At 43.6% G+C, this 19,123-nt stretch overlaps 1 protein-coding gene across 1 annotated transcript in view; it reads right to left on the reverse strand.

Moving 5' to 3' along the window:
- Nucleotides 1–364: 364 nt before the first annotated feature.
- The window catches only part of LOC125635221 (alcohol dehydrogenase 1-like), a 32,170-nt gene continuing 13,411 nt past the window's right edge, over nt 365–19,123 (reverse strand). The window contains exons 2-9 of the mRNA XM_048846620.2: nt 12,682–12,783; nt 12,016–12,154; nt 3,991–4,078; nt 3,180–3,399; nt 2,111–2,374; nt 1,630–1,765; nt 1,002–1,140; nt 365–496 (exon numbers count right to left, since the gene is read on the reverse strand). Coding sequence (XP_048702577.1) covers nt 466–496; nt 1,002–1,140; nt 1,630–1,765; nt 2,111–2,374; nt 3,180–3,399; nt 3,991–4,078; nt 12,016–12,154; nt 12,682–12,783 — 1,119 coding nt within the window. The 3' untranslated portion in view covers nt 365–465. The remainder of the gene's footprint in view (nt 497–1,001; nt 1,141–1,629; nt 1,766–2,110; nt 2,375–3,179; nt 3,400–3,990; nt 4,079–12,015; nt 12,155–12,681; nt 12,784–19,123) is intronic.

Genomic DNA, 19,123 nt, shown 5'->3' on the forward strand with positions numbered 1-19,123 from the left:
TCCATGTTGCTTTGATATAGTGAGAGTTCAAAATTTTTTTGGTTTTGTTCTTGTCTGAAATGGCTTCTTGGTTATTTTACCTGTCACCTCAAGCTGGTTTGGAAATGTGGTAAGTGGTTGAGCCTATTAGAAAGTAAAAGTCACAATCTCTAGTGTGTTGGTTTTTGTTTTTTTTTTTAAATTTTGAATGCTCAGTTAGGAAAAGTTATGTTTTTAACTCCGTTTAGCTAGATTTATGTAATTCTAGAGCATTAAAACCTCACAGTTGCTTCTGCCAATCCCATTTGTAGTTGATACAGATCAAGGACTTCATCAGTTAAGGCTATGTTTTCCCTTGTAATAATGCTAAAAGATGAGATGCAAATTTTAGTTTAACTGCTTTAATTAATTTCCAAAGCTCTGGGCTCATGTGGTTGTTGGCATTCATATTTGAATAAACTTGGAAAGATTGTAGGACTCCGTCTATTACTCAGCTATTAGTAGGACGGTGCGGATACTGAAATAGAAAAAGTCAGGTTAATGACTGATGTTTGGAACCTTATTCTGAATATGTTGCTTCCTTTAAGGGGAACTGTTCTGTCATTATTGTAGACCTCCCTAATGGAATCCTGAGATGCAGTCCTCTTGCTTTTGTGTCCGGAATGTATATTATCCTACCATGTAAACATTCAACTAGACTACTGAAATCCAGTTTCCGCTGGTTCTACACTACATGCTCTCCCAAACTGTGGGGCACATCTCCCTGGGACAGACCTCTCAATTGTTCTTCAGTCTCTAGCTGTTTCACTGCTCACCAATTAAGATATGTCAGCATTTAACAACAACAGGGTTGTCCTATAAAAAACAATTTAATAACTGCTCAGCTGAACCTTACCTCTTTCTGAAAATGCCTGTCAAAATTCACACTTTGCCTAACTTTGTCTTGTCTTTTGACTTTACAGTTCAGTGCTGCTACCTTTCATGGAAATGGTGTTTACAAGATGAATAAATAAATAAGTCACCTCTTCCCTGCCCGCAGTAGTTCAAATCCTTCATTGATTTTATCGAAAGGCAAAGTGTGGGTTATTAAGGCATCCAGGTTGAATTTTTTCCCCATATAGTCTGCAACTAGTTTAGGGACAGAATCTTTGCTCTTCCAGCCTGAAAGACAGAAGATTGTACATTATCTATCAATGTACTGCCACTGAAATAATCAGAGCAGTGCATTAATCGAGACTTTGTTGGGACTTGTCAATGTACATTTACTCATGGAATGCCATGTGCAAACAAAAAGTTAATATCTTAAAATGGAAGTGATTCCTTACAGAGCAGGTTGCCAAAGAGCTATAGTAATACATCAGCAGCCCCACATTCTCACATATTCATTTTAACCTGGGTCACTCCAAATAGGTTCTGGGGGGGGGGGGGGGGGAGGCCTAAATTAGGCTGGATGAAGCAAGCTTTACCATGACAGTAACTGGTACCCCCATCATCTCCTGGGGCTCTGGGATCCTTCATATTTTTCATCCTGTGACCATTACATAACTGCTTAGTGTTGTAACAATGTCCCTGATCAGCAGAACAGTGCTCAGAATCTGTGAATTTCACAAGCACACAAAAGAGTTTAGCCAGTTGTTCTCATGTCAATACCTCCAAAAACAGACCCCTTCCAGGTGCGGCCAGTGAAGAGCAGCATAGGATTGTAGGAGATCTGTGATGCTGTCGGAGGCACTCCTACAATCACACTCATTCCGTAGTTCTGGTGGCAGGATGCCAGGGCAGCTGTCTGATTTAAGACAATGAAATCATCTTAAGTGGACATTCCCAATGAGAAGTAAAATAAATATTGTGGCCCGTATCCGTCCATCTGCCATCTTGAGTTGAGGAGGGACAAAAGTTGCTGGATTGGGGGTGAACCCCAATGCTGCTGCCTTGGGAAAGAATGCAATCCTCCACTCAGTTATACCAGTTTTATATTCGTGTAACTCAATTAATTTCAGTAGAGATCAATGGAGTTACATGCCATAAACTGCCTCCTAGCTGAATATGGCCAGCGTAGGACACTAGATAAACCACTCGAAGCTGCTTAATTTTGCACTACATCATCATCTTACATCTTTTGATCACATACCATGGTATCAGTGCGTCCAATGACTTCAAAGGAATAGTCCACACCATTACCACCAGTCAGCTCCATCAGCACATCTTCAATGGGCTTTGTGAAGTCCTGAGGGTTGATGCATTCGGTGGCTCCTAACTCTTTAGCCTTGGCAAATTTGCCCTTGTTGATGTCAACCCCAATGATCCGGGAAGCACCAGCGGCTTTACAGCCCATGACAACGGAGAGGCCAACTCCTCCCAGACCAAAGATGGCACAGGTAGAACCACGTTCCACCTGCATAATCATAAAAACATCAGAGTCTCTTAGAATCCAAGTGATATATAGTGATTCCACTGCATGAGTTATCTTGTAAATCTTTTCATTTTAGGCTCTGCTTGTATTGGATACAACACTTGTCAATTAGATGAAAGCATTTTTGCTATTCAAAGTAAAGGTTCCCATTACTGGATTACAACTGGATAAAACCTACCAAAGCATATGTTGGAGACTAGGTTTCTTTGGGCTCAGCCTATTCTAGAGATGAGGCCAGCTGTAAAATCAGATACTCATGTGGATTTGGATTCGTAACCCTCCATGTAAACTTTGGAGCTCTTCACATCCATGGCTTTGGTTGGAGCCTCTCTCTAGTTTTCATTAAATATAGCCAAAAAAGAAACCTGAACTGGGCCAATTTTGCAGCATGAAAGCTGTTGCCACAGAAAACTGTCGAGCCCTGAAGAACTCTGTGCTTACAGGGAAGCAATGATTTCATAGAAGGCCTTTATTTATTTAATATAAATTAAAGGAATCCTTTTTGTAATTCAGAAAATGCAAGATTATTTACTCCTAAAAATGAGCCATAAGATAGTTTGTTAGATAAATAAATAAAAACTAACAGAGAAAACCCTACATGTGATAATAATACTTAGCTTTTGTATATAGCTTTTCCTCTGTAGAACTCAAAGTGCTAAACAGCATGTCAGCCACAAAGCCAGTTCTCCTGACTCTCAGGCTGATGCCCTCTTTACTGGACTACACAAATAATCAGCACTATCCCAACAACAGAGTTTGTCCTTTAAATGCACATGCTAATCCTCACCTTGGCACTATTGAGGGCAGCCCCATAACCAGTGGAAAATCCACAGCCGATCAGACACACTTTTTCCGGAGGAGCAACTGCATCAATTTTGGCAACTGATGTCTCGTGCACCACTGTATATTCAGTGAAGGTGCTTGTACTAGCAAATTGATGAATCTGTTTTCCTTTGCAGGTAAATCTAGTGGTGCCATCGTTCATTAATCCACAAGCTGCACCAAGGCTATTCAAAAGACAACCAAAAATAAAGATAAATTCGATATTTTAAACATGGGCCAGTTTTACATGCATGATATCAAATTACTTAGGATAATAATTAAGGCTGCAAATCTTTCATGGAAGCATGGAGCAGCTGGGCACCGGCTGCTGCTCGGGCGGCCCCAGGCAGCTGGTCCCAGGCTGCCCCGGAGCTGCGGTCCAGGAGCAGCAGTGGCATGCCAGGCCACTGCCCCCCAACAGTGTTGGTGGGGCCCCAGGCCACCCCCCTGCCTGGAGCAGCAGTGGCAGTGGGGCCCCAGGCCGCTCCTTACCCCCAACAGCAGCAGCATGGGCCCGGAGCTTCCCCCCATCTCCTACCCCCCAGCAGCAGCAGAGTCCCAAAGCACCTCCCCCCCCACCCCTGCCCCAGGAGCAGCAACACCTGCGGGAGTGCCCCAGCCAGCACCTAAGATTTAGTCACGGGTATTTTTAGTACAAGTCACGGACAGGTCAGGGGCGTGACTTTTTGGTTATTGCCCGTGACCTATCCATGACTTGTACTAAAAATACCCGTAACTAAATCATAGCCTTAATAATAATAATCAATGAAACTCACTCATTTTTAGTGCACAGATTGCCCTTGGAGCTTACGCAAGAGTTACACTCTCCACACTGTGGAACAAAGAGCGGGATGACTTTGTCTCCTAGAAATAGAGCAGAGCAGTTATGAAAATTTCAGTCAAGCAGATAGAGAACACCGAAGAGCACAGAAGTAAAAGATTGTAGCGGGTACAGTTATTACACAAATACATGTGCAGGAAGAGTACAGTGCAGACTTGAGTTCTCACCACAACCATTTCAAACAAACAGAGTAGCTAGTAAGTACCTAAAAGTTTTTGCTCTCCAAGACTCAAAATTCACTGCAAAATATATTAGTACCAAGTTCTGACTGGGAATTCCAACACAAAAAACATTAGGAAATTCAAACAGATGGTATCTATCAGCTGCTGTGGATGTGCTGGATACATGGTATGTGACAAAGCTTTGTTGCCTGTTCATAATCTACCACATTTCCCCTTTCTCACGGGGTGGAGGGAGGGGGAAAATGAAGTACTGTTAGCGTGGAGCGTGAATGTAATTTACCAATAGATAGTAGGGGGATCATGAAACTTTTTTTCGAAAACCTTTTTATTAAGGCAAAGTTACAATAGAACATTAACATACATCACACATTGAATATTGATGCTAAACAAGTAAAGAATCCGGCTAAAGATTCTGGTTGGCGAGCCCTCCTCCTCCTCTGAGTACACTAGGAAGGGTGACCACATTTCTAAATATCTATCCTCTTTGTGTCTCTTCTCTTGTGGACATACATGGTGTGAAAGCTTTTCCATTACAAAGACAGTCCATATTTTACTATACCAAAATTCCAGAGGAGGAGTCACATATCCAATAATGGGCAATATAAAGTCTAGCTGCTAACAATAAACAAAATTAATTTGTTGTTTTGTTAAAAATGAAAACTCTTTACTGGACCACTAAATACACATGTTAAGGGATATCCAGGAAGCCGCATTTTGTCATCAGATGAATCTCGTTATTAATTCCCTCCCAAAACTGTTTAACTCCAAAACGCAACCACTACATTCTGTTGTAACATGAGTCATGGTATGGAAAAGGTTGAGAACTACTGGTATGGGGGCTTAGAGGTGCTAAATTAAATAGGCCTTATAGGTTCTTTTTTAACTCCATACAAAAGACCTGCATTAACAGGAAATGAAGAATTCATTGACTGTTACCCTTGTGTCTTGAGTCTCTGTCCCATATCTAGTCCTGCTGCTGCAACATGGGGATGCAGACAGCTAAACAACTCCCCAGAAGAGCACAGGAGGAGAATTTGCACGTGAGTGAGTTTACCAGCTCTTTGATTCTCCCTGCCTTCTCCCATGCAGTCTACTACATTTGAAACCCATTCTCCCTAACCCAAAATGATTTCTTCCCTCCAGTCCCTGCTTCAAGCACTTCCTACATAAGCTTCTAGTCTCTCCTCATTAAGGAGTTAGCAAGCCAGATGCTGTAGCTCTTCTTTTTAAAAAACAGTAAGGCTCACAAGACATGTGCAGAAGTTCAGTGCTCAAAACACATTGATTTCTGTCCCATCCTCATCTCCTTCTTGCATTATTTCTTTGTGTATAATCTGTAAATTCTTTGTGGCAGGAACCTGGTCTTCATACCTATAGAATGTACAGAACCTAGTACGACGTTGGTATTTTATAAATATTATAATAATATCAACTGTACCACCATTTTTGCAGCCCAAGAATAGATGGGGGCAACAGGCCTTTTGGACATTCTCTGAAGCTCTGGGACAGATGGTAATCAGAGTTGGATAATATACCATGCATACATACAGGGCTGTCCCTGGCGGGGGTGCGGGGCCTGAGAGATAGGCACTGAGTTTCTAATCTGCCAGGTTTCAGAGTAGCAGCCGTGTTAGTCTGTATTTGCAAAAAGAAAAGGAGGACTTGTGGCACCTTAGAGACTAACAAATTTATTTGAGCATAAGCTTTCGTGAGCTACAGCTCACTTCATTGGATGCTCCCAGGGGTGCTCCCCCCAGCGCCGCACAGGCCCTGCCCCCACTCCACCCCTTCCCCCAAGGCCCCACCCCACCCTGCTTCTTCCCCCACATTTCATCCCAGCCCCACCTCTTCCCACCCTGTCTCTTTCCTGCCAAATTCCACCCCCGCCCCCCCGAGTGTGCTGCACCCTCGCTTTTCTCCCTTCCCCGCCCCCATCGCCTCCTGACGCTGCGAAAAATCTGATCCACGGCAAGCAGGAGGCGCTGAGAGGGAGCTGCTGGTAGGGGTCTGCCGGTGGCCGCCACTCGCCTCCTCACCTCACCCACCTGCTCGCCTCTTCACCGCTCTCCCACCTGCCTGCTGCTCGCCTTTTCCATAACCAGTGGAAAATCCACAGCCGATCAGACACACTTTTTCCGGAGGAGCAACTGCATCAATTTTGGCAACTGATGTCTCGTGCACCACTGTATATTCAGTGAAGGTGCTTGTACTAGCAAATTGATGAATCTGTTTTCCTTTGCAGGTAAATCTAGTGGTGCCATCGTTCATTAATCCACAAGCTGCACCAAGGCTATTCAAAAGACAACCAAAAATAAAGATAAATTCGATATTTTAAACATGGGCCAGTTTTACATGAATGATATCAAATTACTTAGGATAATAATTAAGGCTGCAAATCTTTCATGGAAGCATGGAGCAGCTGGGCACCGGCCGCTGCTCGGGCGGCCCCGGGGCCAGCCGCTGCTCGGGCAGTCCCAGGCAGTTGGTCCCAGGCTGCCCTGGAGCTGCGGTCCAGGAGTAGCAGTGGCGCGCCAGGCCGCCGCCCCCTCACCTCCCCGTCCCCCTCATGTTTTTATCAAAGCGTGGGGCCCAGGGCGGTCGCCCCGATTCGCCATACCCAAGGGACGGCTCTGGATACATATAAACATACCAATTAGTTGCACACATACAAAACAGGAAATGACTGCCTAGGAAGGAGTACTGCAGAAAGGGATCTGGGGGTCATAGTGGCTCACAAGCTAAGTGAGAGTCAACAGTGTAACCCTGTTGCAAAAAAAGCAAACATCATTCTGGGATGTATTAGCAGGAGTGTTGTAAGCAAAAGGCGAGAAGTAATTCTTCCGCTCTACTCTGCGCTGATTAGGCCTCAACTGTGGAGTATTGTGTCCTGTTTTGGGTGCTACATTTTGGGAAAGATATGGACAAATTGGAAAAAGTCCAGTAAGAGAAACAAAAATGATGAAAGGTTTAGAAAATAATGACCTATGAAGGAGGATTGAAAAAATTGGGTTTGTTTAGTCTGGAGAAGAGAAGACTGAGAGGGGACATGTTACCAGTTTCCAAGCACATAAAAGGTTGTTACAAGAAGGAGGAAGAAAAAAATGTTTTCATTAACCTCTGAGAATAGGACAAGAAGCAATGGGCTTAAATTGCATCAAGGGTGGTTTAGGTTGGACAATAGGAAAAACTTCCTGTCAGGATGGTTAAGCACTGGAATAAATTGCCTAGGGAGGTTGTGGAATCTCCATCATTGGAGATTTTAAAGAGCAGGTTGGACAAACACCTGTCAGGAATGGTCTAGATAATACTTAGTCCTGCCTTGAGTGCAGGGGACTGGACTACAAAACCTCATGAGGTCCCTTACAGTTCTATGATTCTATGAAATTCCAAATTTTGGAAGTACAGCTATTTCCCCTTTACTAGGCCCTCCACATCCAACTATTACACATATCAGATTAATGGACTATTTGCCCATCACTACCACCCAATGTCCAGGGAGTTGATGGAACCAAGATGAACATACGAACACAGATCGGTCCCTAGACTAATACTCCCTTTTGATAGCCTTTCTATAACATTCCCTACCCATTTACTGTTCCGTCTTTAGTTTGTCTCATTATTTTGTCCAGACACATGGCAGTATACTCCAAAATTTCAAAAGGTAATCAACCTCTTCCTTTACCAAACTCTCTTAAGGCAAACTTCTTTAGATCATTTAATCACTCATCCTTTCTGTACCAGCTTTTGGGTATTTAAGCCAATTCATTTATTTACAGTTTATCTCCACTAAATATATATATTCACCAGACAATCTCAATTAGCAACCAAACAATTCACTCTCATATTTTGTTTAAGTCAAAAGTTCTTGGGCAAACATCAGCAAAGAATATCTTAAAGCTTACTGTGGCATTATTGAAGAAAAACCATTCTGGACACTATTGGCTGCCTTTCCAGTAAGTCAGGAGGAAAGGCACTATCTTTAGAGGAGCTAATTGATTAGCAGCTGCTAGAGACAGCAAATATTGCATCATCATGCCACTTTTGTCAGAAGGAAGCCTTTAAAATGCATCAGTTATATATGGGTCCATATGAGACGTTAGCCTGCACAAGAACATGAAATGCACAGCGGATGTGTGGCAAGTTTTATTGCCATACTTCCTGATCTAATCATTAACATGAATTGTACTTTTACATCTTAAAATGTTCACTAATCTTTGTGAGCAGCTGTCATTCAATTGCCAAAGAAGAATTAATTTTTAGCACCTATGGAGGTATGAAATTCAAATATTTTTCATGTTTCTAGTCTATACCATGGAACCTGCTAAAAGAGTTTAATTTGAAGATTCAAAACACAGGAGCATCTGCTATTTTGCGGAGATGTCTGCAGACCCGCTCTAGAGTACACGAACAGGGAAAAATCTACATGTGTGTCTCTGGAATTTTTAACATATAAAAACCTAGTGCCTTAAAATTGTAGTGATGGGATTTTTAAATGGGCTACTTTTAATATAATCAAATGTTACCATCTTTTCCAGCAGCTCTGCTTTTGCCAACCTTAATTCTGATGTATTGTTGTTGAGCTATCTCTGTATAAAGATATTAATCATTTATAGTACCTTTGAGAATTGATGAGGGATATTTCTACAGCCCATTATGTACGCAGTTTTTAAATTCCACAGAAAGGAATCAGACTATTTGATTACAGTCTGATTTGACAAAAACAAACTTTATAGGCCTGTTAAATTTTCTTGTAGTTATGTAATATGCTTACAAAGGAAAAAAACAAAAAACTTAACTGTCTGGTAGGTTAGGAGCTCATGGTCTTAGTCACCAATAATGGTAGTTAATTACATGAGGATCTGAATTCTTGGTTTTCTCTTTCCCATCTCAGTAAACGTTCCCTTGAACAACAGAGATAGTTGATGAAAGGGTCTCTGTGTCATGTCATTACAATTCAACAGCTTCAGACTGGTGCACAAATTTGCCTTTAACAATGAAGAAAACCCTGTGCTATGAATTTACTTTAAAATGGTATTCTAGGAATCCTGGTTATGGAAGCAATGATATGGGCAAGTTTGGACCTTAGTTATAATCATACTTTCATACTAAAGAAATGTGAGACACTCTGCAGAATAAAACCTTAAATTCTTAATGCAATTGCAATTACCACAGTACTATAATCCTGGCAAAGTCAGGTCAGAACCTGTACCTGAATTGCTGACAAGGAGTGGCATGGTAATTCTTAAAAAATCTGCTAATTTTCTTTACTAAACTAACACAAATCTAGCTCATTGGTGGAGAAATACACAATAGAACTCTAGCAAATAACATTAGGATTAGGCACTATTTTACTGCAGCGTCTGACAAAAGAATAAAAACTTGCCCCCCCCTCCCCCCCAGAACGATGGATTTTGGAAGACCACGGCTACCTTTCCTAGCCCAGTCTCAATGGGCAAACGTCAAAAGATTTCAGAGGATCATTTGGCTAAACACATGCCGCATAATACCTAACTTTAAATGAGGGTGTCAGGGCTTTCTAGTGCCAGATTACCTAGGGCAGGGATTCTCAAGACAAATTTTTTGATGGCCTCAGAGTACGGCCACCAACTCTTGCTGGTGGTCGCTCTGACAACTTTTCCTAAAATACTTAATTAACTTGAAGAGAAACAAGTAAATATGCACATCCAAATCTTTGTAATTTATTTATTGCTAGCTCCTAAGTCTGCTGCTGTGAAAAGTTATTTTTGTACGTTTGTTAATATCACGTTTCACAGCCTCCCAGCTAGCTAACAAGTCTCTCTGCTGTGAAAAGGGATATTAACACTTTTCACAGCAGACTTACTCAACCCCAGCAAGCCTGGTGACAAATTAAGCCCTGGATGGGGAGGTGGATGTATAGGCAGCAAGGGCCAGGTGCGATGAGGGGGGAGGCAGTGGGGAGCCAGAGCCTGAAGCCTGAGGGATGGGGCACCAGGAAGGAGCCTGAAGCCCTGTGGCTGGAGTCTGCCACCCAATCATCCCAAGGCTGAAACCCGAGCCCCACAACCCCTGGGAAGGTGGGGAACTCGCAGCCTGCCTGCTTCTCCAGGGCTGTGCCCCAGGTGTCTCCAGAGGGGGGCAGAGGCCAACCCCTCCTGGCAGTCCCAGCAACCAACACGGGGACAGCTGCTTTCCCCCCCAATCACTGTCCAGGAGGCTGTGGCCACAAGAAAAGCCCACGGTGGTTGCATTTGAGAAACGCTGATCTAGGGAAAGAAATCCTAGGGAATTAGAAGCTGGAGACTGCAGAAAGCAACCAGTTTTAGATAACTGTGACCTGGACTTAGTAATAAGACTGCTGAAAGAAACTGGCCAGTTTTTGTTGTTACAACCTGATGGAATAGGAGATCGATAGATCTCATTGCCAACTGCCCTCTGAACTTCAGTTAGCACAGACACTTTCCTTTCTTCCTTTGTCTCACAGTCTACCCCACAGGTCTGTGTGCCCAAAGCATCAACAGAATTCCAAAGTAAAAAGTTGTTCTGATGATTTGCCCAAAGGTACAGCCTAGGACTCCACTGAAATCACATGGTAGTTAGAATTCAAAGTATTATGTTTATATGAATTCTCTGGACCAAATGATTGTCACACACTCTGTGCCAAGCTCAAAAGAAAAGGAGAAAAGAAAACGTGTTTCTTTGCAGCCAAAACTTGTCCAACAGTTTGCATGCTTATCTGAAGCTTATCCAAAGCAATTTTGATCTGGAAATCTGATGGGAATAAGCTCTCTCAGAAGATTTCCTGTCCTTTCTAATTCCAATAAGAATAGAATAGATGCTTTTGCATTACTGAAGCACTTCCATTGCCAGGATAGCCAGGAGGTTCAGAGACATGGGGGGGGAGGGGAGTAAGTAAATATTTTAATCTTTAAAAAATGGTTTGGATTCAGTTCAAGATTCAGATACTGATCTGGTTCATTTAATATTTTATCTTAAACACTCCGCGCAGCCCTCCTCACAGTTCAGAGTCACTGGGAAAAGAGTACAAGCATTGGTGTCCCATCTTGCAGTGTGTAGAGGAAGATGAGAACCTCCTCCTAGGGTTTTATATTTACCAGCTCTATGGCACAGAGAATATGGTGAAAGAAATAATAAACAATGATACGGTGTTCTGTGAGAGAAGAGGCACAGGAACTAAATCTTTTGTCTGGAAGATGAATTAAGTACATGAATTAAGACACTTTCTGTGCTAGTGTCAATACTAAGTGTGAAATAAAGTGTGAATTTCAGTACCATCAAAGTCTGATGACCTGGGCCCTGATTGAGCAAGGTATTTGAGCACATGCTTAACAAAATAGTCACACTGAAGTAAATGGCATTATTTGTATGCACAAAGGTAGGCACATGTTAAAATTCCTTGCTGAACGGAAACCCTAATGAGGATCTGAACTCAAAATGGTAGCTCACATTTGGTTCCCTTTGAGTGAAATACAAATAAGCACCTCTTTTGAATGCTGGGGAATGGGGAGCACTTCACAGTCACATAAAACTAGACATGAACAGGCAAACATTTTTGAAATAGGAAAGATCATTTGGAAGTATAGCAAGAAAGACTTAAACAACATATTTCTCCTCCAAAATATCCTTGACGAGGCCCCGTGAAAGTTGAATGTTGGACTACTTGTTTCCTCTGCAATAAAGGAGTTCATACATGTGAGTGTCTTTGATATTGGAGCAGGGCGTGTGAATGCTCAGTGAGAACTACTTATCATTGGTTAGTGCTTGATGCTTTCTTATACCTGGTTTCACATAAGTCACCCCTTCTCCAACGCTCTCTACAACACCAGCTGCTTCATGGCCAAGAATTATGGGAAAAGGCATAGCAAATGCACCACTCATAACATGGTCATCTGAGCGACAGATCCCTGTTGCCAAAATCTGCAGGGAAAGCAAAGAATATTTCAATATGTAAGGAACCAATTTTTCAGATTTTACCCGTGTGATATGATATAGAAGTGAAGATGTATTTTGTATTCAGAGAAGTGAGTATAACCATAATAAACCTAAGACATGATCCCTAAGACTGCTTATTTATCACAGCCATGACTCATGACGGAAATCATAACTTTTAGTGTTTTTGCACAGCAAGTTGTGGCCTTTGTCATCTGCCACACAAGACTCTTCCGTAAATGTTTACTCTTTTTCTGGTCCGTGTAGCTTGAAAGCTTGTCTCTTTCACCAACAGAAGTTGGTCCAACAGAAGATATTACCTCACCCAGCTTGTCTCGCTAATATTTTGGAACCAACACAGCAGTTTTAAATAGCCTGTATAATTCAATATGAGTTCATCCGAGTAGTAAGCACTCTGGTGGTAATATTTGTAAGCTCGAGCCCTACAGTTCTTTAGCACGAACATAACCGGCACCGCTACAGTATGTAATTTACAAAGTTCATCTTTTTCCTACCTTAATGCGAACTTCTTGTGCCTTTGGCGGGGCAACTTCCACCTCCTCAATGGAAAATGGTTTCTTAGGCTCCCAAGCAACAGCTGCTTTGCATTTAATGACCTATGAAAACAGCAAGGAAAACAAAATGGCATTTGTGTATGTAGCATCTTCCCCAAGGTGTGGCTCAAGCCTCCTCCCTGGCACTTTGTACTTAGAGTGGCTTCTCCCCTCAACTCACTAGGGTTGGGTCTTGGGTTCTTTTTCTGACACCTGATGCCTCCACCCAAGGTGACTCTTCACCTTGTCCCTTGGGAAAATGAATAATGCTACCACTGCTGGTAAGCAGTATAAAACCTATGTAACCCCTTGGGGTTTAGAGAGTATGGCCACTTTAAAACCTTGTCCTGAGGCAGCGGAAGTGCTATTGTTCTGAGAAGAAGTAGTGCTGGTTGACCAAGGGGGAGAGGGTTGAAAGAGAGGACAGGGACGTGTGGGTGTCTGTACAGCAAGCAGACCCTCATCTAGAGAAGCAGCTGAAAACCAGCCTGAAGCCTGTGAGAGACAAAGCAGCTGATTTGGGACATCCCAGGATGGAAGCCAGGAGGAGCACCGTGCCAGTAAGGAATCACCTCAGAAGGACAAAGCAGAGCTGCACCTAGTATCACTGTCACTCAGACAGACTGTATAGGGCCATAAGTACTGAGGCTTACGACTACACTGAGAATATGGAGAAAGGTTGTCGCCAGTTAAGTGGGAGGGTTGTCGCTCTGTGGAGACAGATAGAAGAGGGCACTGGAGGGGTTGTTGGGGAAAGTTTACTGGTGCTGAAGATGCCAGGAACACCCAAGATTCACTGACGGACTGGAACTCTGCCAAGTATTCCTGAACTCTGAGTCTGGACGCAGTGCTCAGTATCTGTCCTTTTACATTGTGATAACACTGGGTTCCTGGATCTTTGTATTGGATGTAATCGTTTTACTTCTCCCCCTATATTTTCCTCCATTCATCCTACTGTAAATAAATATTTCCCTTTCCTATATTCATTGTACTATTCCACTGTGTGCATCTGTGTGTGTTTAGTGTGCATGAGGGAAGGGTTTAGAACGAGTGCCTCTAGGGTGGAAGGGAGTTTCCCTGATGCATTCCTGAAGGCTCCTGTTCTTGGCCAGAGCCTGCCTCAGGAAGTCTTGGCCATGAGGGCACTACAGTTACACCCAGTACACAATACATTAATACAAACCCCAGCTAAGGAATGACACACCCAAAAATAACAATACAACAAAAGGGGACTTTATTTGGAGCTGGAAAATAGGATCTGGGGAAGAAAAAGGTTAGGGTTAACGAAGTATTAAAACATGAGTAAATCAACCAATTATCCACCTCCCAACACTCAAATGTTCACAACCCCTAAATCCCTTCCTGGCACCTTCCCCAGCAGATGGTATGCTAGAGATGAATCTGGGGACATGTGCAGCAGCACTGTGAACATTGGCTGGCTTAAACAAAAAGTGTCCTCTTGTGCCTTCGCGCTGGGTGGGGCAGGCTCCTCTCCTGGCTTCCTGGTCAGAGTCCTACACTATCACACAGTCTTTTAAATTCAGTATAGTTACGTGTCTCTGAATCATACTGGTTTTCTAAATTATATGACCCAAAGGTGTAACTACTTGGTCATCTGTCTGTCCATTAGTTGCAATGAGTGGCTGTGGTTGGTTTGGAATTTTTGAGTCATCTTCTTCTGCATTCATCATCTGTAGAGTTTTCTCTGTTGATTGTTCTTTCTGAGGAAGAAACGGCAGACATTGAGGGGTTCTGCTGAACTCTCCGCTGTCAATCTCGAGCACGTATGACCTAGGTACTGAATTCCTTTTCTTTAGGACAGCTGCAGTTGTCCATCCTTTTTCTCCACCCAATTGGGTATAAACATAGTCACCAAGTTCTAGACCCAGCAATTTTCTAACTGAGTGACATCTGTTCTAAAAAAGTGTTCTTTTGGCCTTTTCATCCAATATGGCTACTCTCTTCATGTCTGGACACTTTGGAGCTAAATTCTTTTCCAAAGCTGAAATAGTAGCTCTGAGTTGTCTTCCCTTCTGGCGTTGTGCTGGACTATTTTCAGTAGCCACTATTGGTGTTAATGTATAACTCAGAAGAGTGAGGAATGGCTCTTCCTGCTGTAGGATTTTCTTGGCTGTCTATTCAGATCTCTCAGCCTTTCTATTTGCTTATGGATAATGTAGGCTGCTAGTAATAGGATCAAAATTATATTTTGTTTGGAACAACTTAAATTCTGCTGCAGTGAATTGTGGTCTGTTGTCCATCACTAGTTGCTCACCAAAGTGAGCAAAAGCTCACTTCACTTTCTCGATAACACTGTGACGTGGTATGTATTTCAAGTACGTTATTTCTATATACGTGAAAAATAGTCCACGATGATGAGGTAATGATGTCCTCTGAATTAGTATAAATCTGCAGCTAGTCTCGTCCAACATCGGTCTGGTAAATGTCATGTTACTAAAGGTTCTTTGTATCACGTTGGTCTGGAAGTTCTGCAGTGTTCACATACAGATGCTTTATTCTTTAAGTCCTTGCTGATGCCCAGCCACCACACTGACTGGTTGGCCCGTTCACAACATTTAGTTATTCCTTGATGTCCTTCATGGATGAGGTTTAGGATTTCTCCTTTCATTTCATTTGGAATTGCAATCCAAATCCCTTTAATTATGAGTCCACTTGACTCACTTACTTGTACACGCACTGCAAAGTAATCTCTTGTCACTTCCTTAATGTCCTTTAGATACTTGAGTCAGCTGCCCCTAATGTAACTTAGAACTTCCTGAAGTTGTATGTCTGTCGAGATTGCTTTTTGTATCTGGAGTAGTCTCTCTTGTGACACTGGCCTATATGTGTCCACAGCAGCCACGTATGCTTCTACACCATCTTTGAGCTCATGGGCAGTTGAGTGTGATGCTGGGCTCCATGACTGAGTGTCTGCTACTACCAATTTTTTCCCAGAAACACACTTAGCAATTGGATTAAATCTCATTAACCTTAGCAACAGATGGCATTTCAGCAGTGCTTGATCCAGATCTTTTCCGTTAATGAGCATTACAAGTGGTTTATTGTCTGTTGTCAGTGTAAACAAATCAAGTTTGCACAGAGATCTGTAAAAGTTCTCATGTGCTTGCCAGGTACTCCTTTTCAGTCTGCGCATGAGTTTCTGTGAGTGTGTAAGAGCAAAATGCAAAATTCATTCAGAGCCATGTTGTTGCAACAATGCACCATCTAGGCCATAGCTGATTGTATACACGCTGACCATTGTGGGTTGGTTAACATTGTTGTACTTGAAAATGGGAGCTGTTGAGATTCTTTTTTTTCTTTTTTCTTTTTGAAGGTAATTTCTGAATTTGGCCCCGTGATGGAGAATACCTGCCCTACACTGGGCTGGAGGGAGTTCCACTGCTCTGACTGGAACCTCAGTATAAGAGGAAGCAGCTCAACTCAGTCTGGGCTGACTGCTGACGAGGGTAGACATGCCCCACAGGCTCCTTCTGGGAGAGTGCCAGAGCCACCAGACGCCAATGCCAACCAGGTCGGTGCCTCTACTGAACCCCAGTCAACTGCTGAGGCCGATGGAGGGGAGGCAGTTATTGCCGAGGGATCCCCCCGCATTGGGAGAAGGGGTAAGAAGCAACCCAGGGAATGGGATGGTCGCAACAGGTGACCATCACTGAGCAGGAAGGTATCAGTTCCCTAAGGCCCTAGGTTGGATGGAACCCGATGGAGAAGGGAGGGTCCCGGTCTCCCTGCCCTGTCCAACCCACCATGGACACCGCCACCATATGGGGAGGTGAATTGGGCCACCAAAGGCCATTACTTAAGACTTTGGCCACAAGGCCTTACTGTCCTGAACCCTGGGACAGCCGTACTGACTCTGGGCATTAGGCCATGCTGCCCTGGGAAGGAGAGCAGCTACTTAGACTTTAGCCACTAAGCCTATGGTCCTGAAGCCCAGGCCTGCCTTAAGGAACTTGGGCCACCTGGCCATACTGCCCGAAGGGGCTGATGGGGTATATCTGCCCCTTAACAGGCCACCATAACCTATTTCAGTGGTTTTGTCACTGTAGAAAGGTTTTGTAGGTATCTACCAATGTAATTTATCATCCTCAGTACACGTCTCAGTTCTGGTACATTAGTTGGTGTAGTCAACTAAGAACATAAGAACAACCATACTGGGTCAGACCAAAGGTCCATCAAGCCCAGCAGCCTGTCCTCTGACAGTGGCCAATGGCCGGTTCCCCAAAGGGAATGAACAGACAGGTTATCATCAAGTGATCCATTCCCTATCACCCAATCCCAGCTTCTGGCAAACAGAGGCTAGGGACACCATTCCTGCCCATCCTGGCTAATAGCCATTGATGGACCTATCTTCTATGAATCTATCTAGCAACTCTCTAATTGCTTGTACTTTCTCAGGGCTCGGATTGATTTCATCTTTCTTTGTCGATCCCAAAAACTCGATTTGGTGCAGGTGAAAAATGCATTTTTCATTGTTGAGTTTTAATCCAGATGGACTGATCAGGCTTAGGACTTTGAGGGTTTTGTGTTCTTCCATCCAAGATCCATGCGTCGACCATGAAAACTAGAACCCCATTTGTGTTAGGGTATGTCTACACTACGGAATAAGGTCGAATTTATAGAAGTCGTTTTTTTAGAAATCGGTTTTATATATTCGAGTGTGTGTGTCCCCACAGAAAATGCTCTAAGTGCATTAAGTGCATTAACTCGGCGGAGCGCTTCCACAGTACCAAGGCTAGAGTCGACTTCCGGAGCGTTGCACTGTGGATAGCTATCCCACAGTTCCCGCAGTCTCCGCTGCCCATTGGAATTCTGGGTTGAGATCCCAATGCCTGATGGGGCTAAAACATTGTCGCGGGTGGTTCTGGGTACATATCGTCAGGCCCCCCTTCCCTCCCTCCCTCCGTGAAAGCAAGGGCAGACAATCGTTTCGCGCCTTTTTTCCTGAGTTACCTGTGCAGATGCCATACCACGGCAAGCATGGAGCCCGCTCAGATAACCGTCACCGTATGTTTTCTGGGTGCTGGCAGACGCGGTATGGCATTGCTACACAGTAGCAGCAACCCATTGCCTTGTGGCAGCAGACAGTACAGTACGACTGGTAGCCGTCCTCGTCATGTCCAAGGTGCTCCTGGCCACGTCGGCTGGGAGCGCCTGGGCATACATGGGCGCAGGGACTAAATTTGGAGTGACTTGACCAGGTCATTCTCTTTAGTCCTGCAGTCAGTCCTATTGAACTGTCTTATGGTGGGCAGGCAGGCGATACGGATTGCTAGCAGTCCTATTGCATCATCTTCTGCTGGGCAGGCAAGAGATGAGGATGGCTAGCAGTCCTACTGCACCATCTTCTGCTGAGCAGCCATGAGATGTGGATGGCATGCAGAATTCAAACTGGAACAGGTACAGAGAAGGGCTACTAGGATGATCCGAGGAATGGAAAACTTGTCTTATGAAAGGAGACTCAGGGAGCTTGGCTTGTTTAGCCTAACTAAAAGAAGGTTGAGGGGAGATATGATTGCTCTCTATAAATATATCAGAGGGATAAATACCAGAGAGGGAGAGGAATTATTTAAACTCAGTACCAATGTGGACACAAGAACAAATGGATATAAACTGGCCACTAGGAAATTTAGATTAGAAATTAGACGAAGGTTTCTAACCATCAGAGGAGTGAAGTTTTGGAATAGCCTTCCGAGGGAAGTAGTGGGGACAAAAGATCTATCTTGCTTTAAGATTAAACTCGATAAGTTTATGGAGGAGATGGTATGATGGGATAACATGGTTTTGGTAATTAAATATTCATGGTAAATAGGCCCAATGGCCTGTGATGGGTTTTTAGATGGGGTAAGATCCAAGTTACCCGGGAAGGAATTTTCTGTAGTATCTGGCTGATGAATCTTGCCCATATGCTCAGGGTTTAGCTGATCGCCATATTTGGGGTCGGGAAGGAATTTTCCTCCAGGGCAGATTGGAAGGCCCTGGAGGTTTTTCGCCTTCCTCTGTAGCATGGGGCACGGGTCACTTGCTGGAGGATTCTCTGCTCCTTGAGGTCTTCAAACTACAATTTGGGGACTTCAATAGCACAGATATAGATGTGAGGTCTTTTTTAGGAGTGGTGGGTGAAATTCTGTGGCCTGCATTGTGCAGGAGGTCAGACTAGATGATCATAATGGTCCCTTCTGGCCTAAATATCTATGAATCTATGAATCAGTCCTTCTGCACCGTCTGCTGCCAGCCAAAGATGTAAAAGATAGATGGAGTGGATCAAAACAAGAAATAGACCAGATTTGTTTTGTACTCATTTGCCTCCTTCCCCCGTCTAGGGGACTCATTCCTCTAGGTCACACTGCAGTCACTCACAGAGAAGGTGCAGCGAGGTAAATCT

The sequence above is a fragment of the Caretta caretta genome, chromosome 4 (genome assembly GCF_965140235.1).
Source record: "Caretta caretta isolate rCarCar2 chromosome 4, rCarCar1.hap1, whole genome shotgun sequence".
NCBI lineage: Eukaryota > Metazoa > Chordata > Testudines > Cheloniidae > Caretta > Caretta caretta.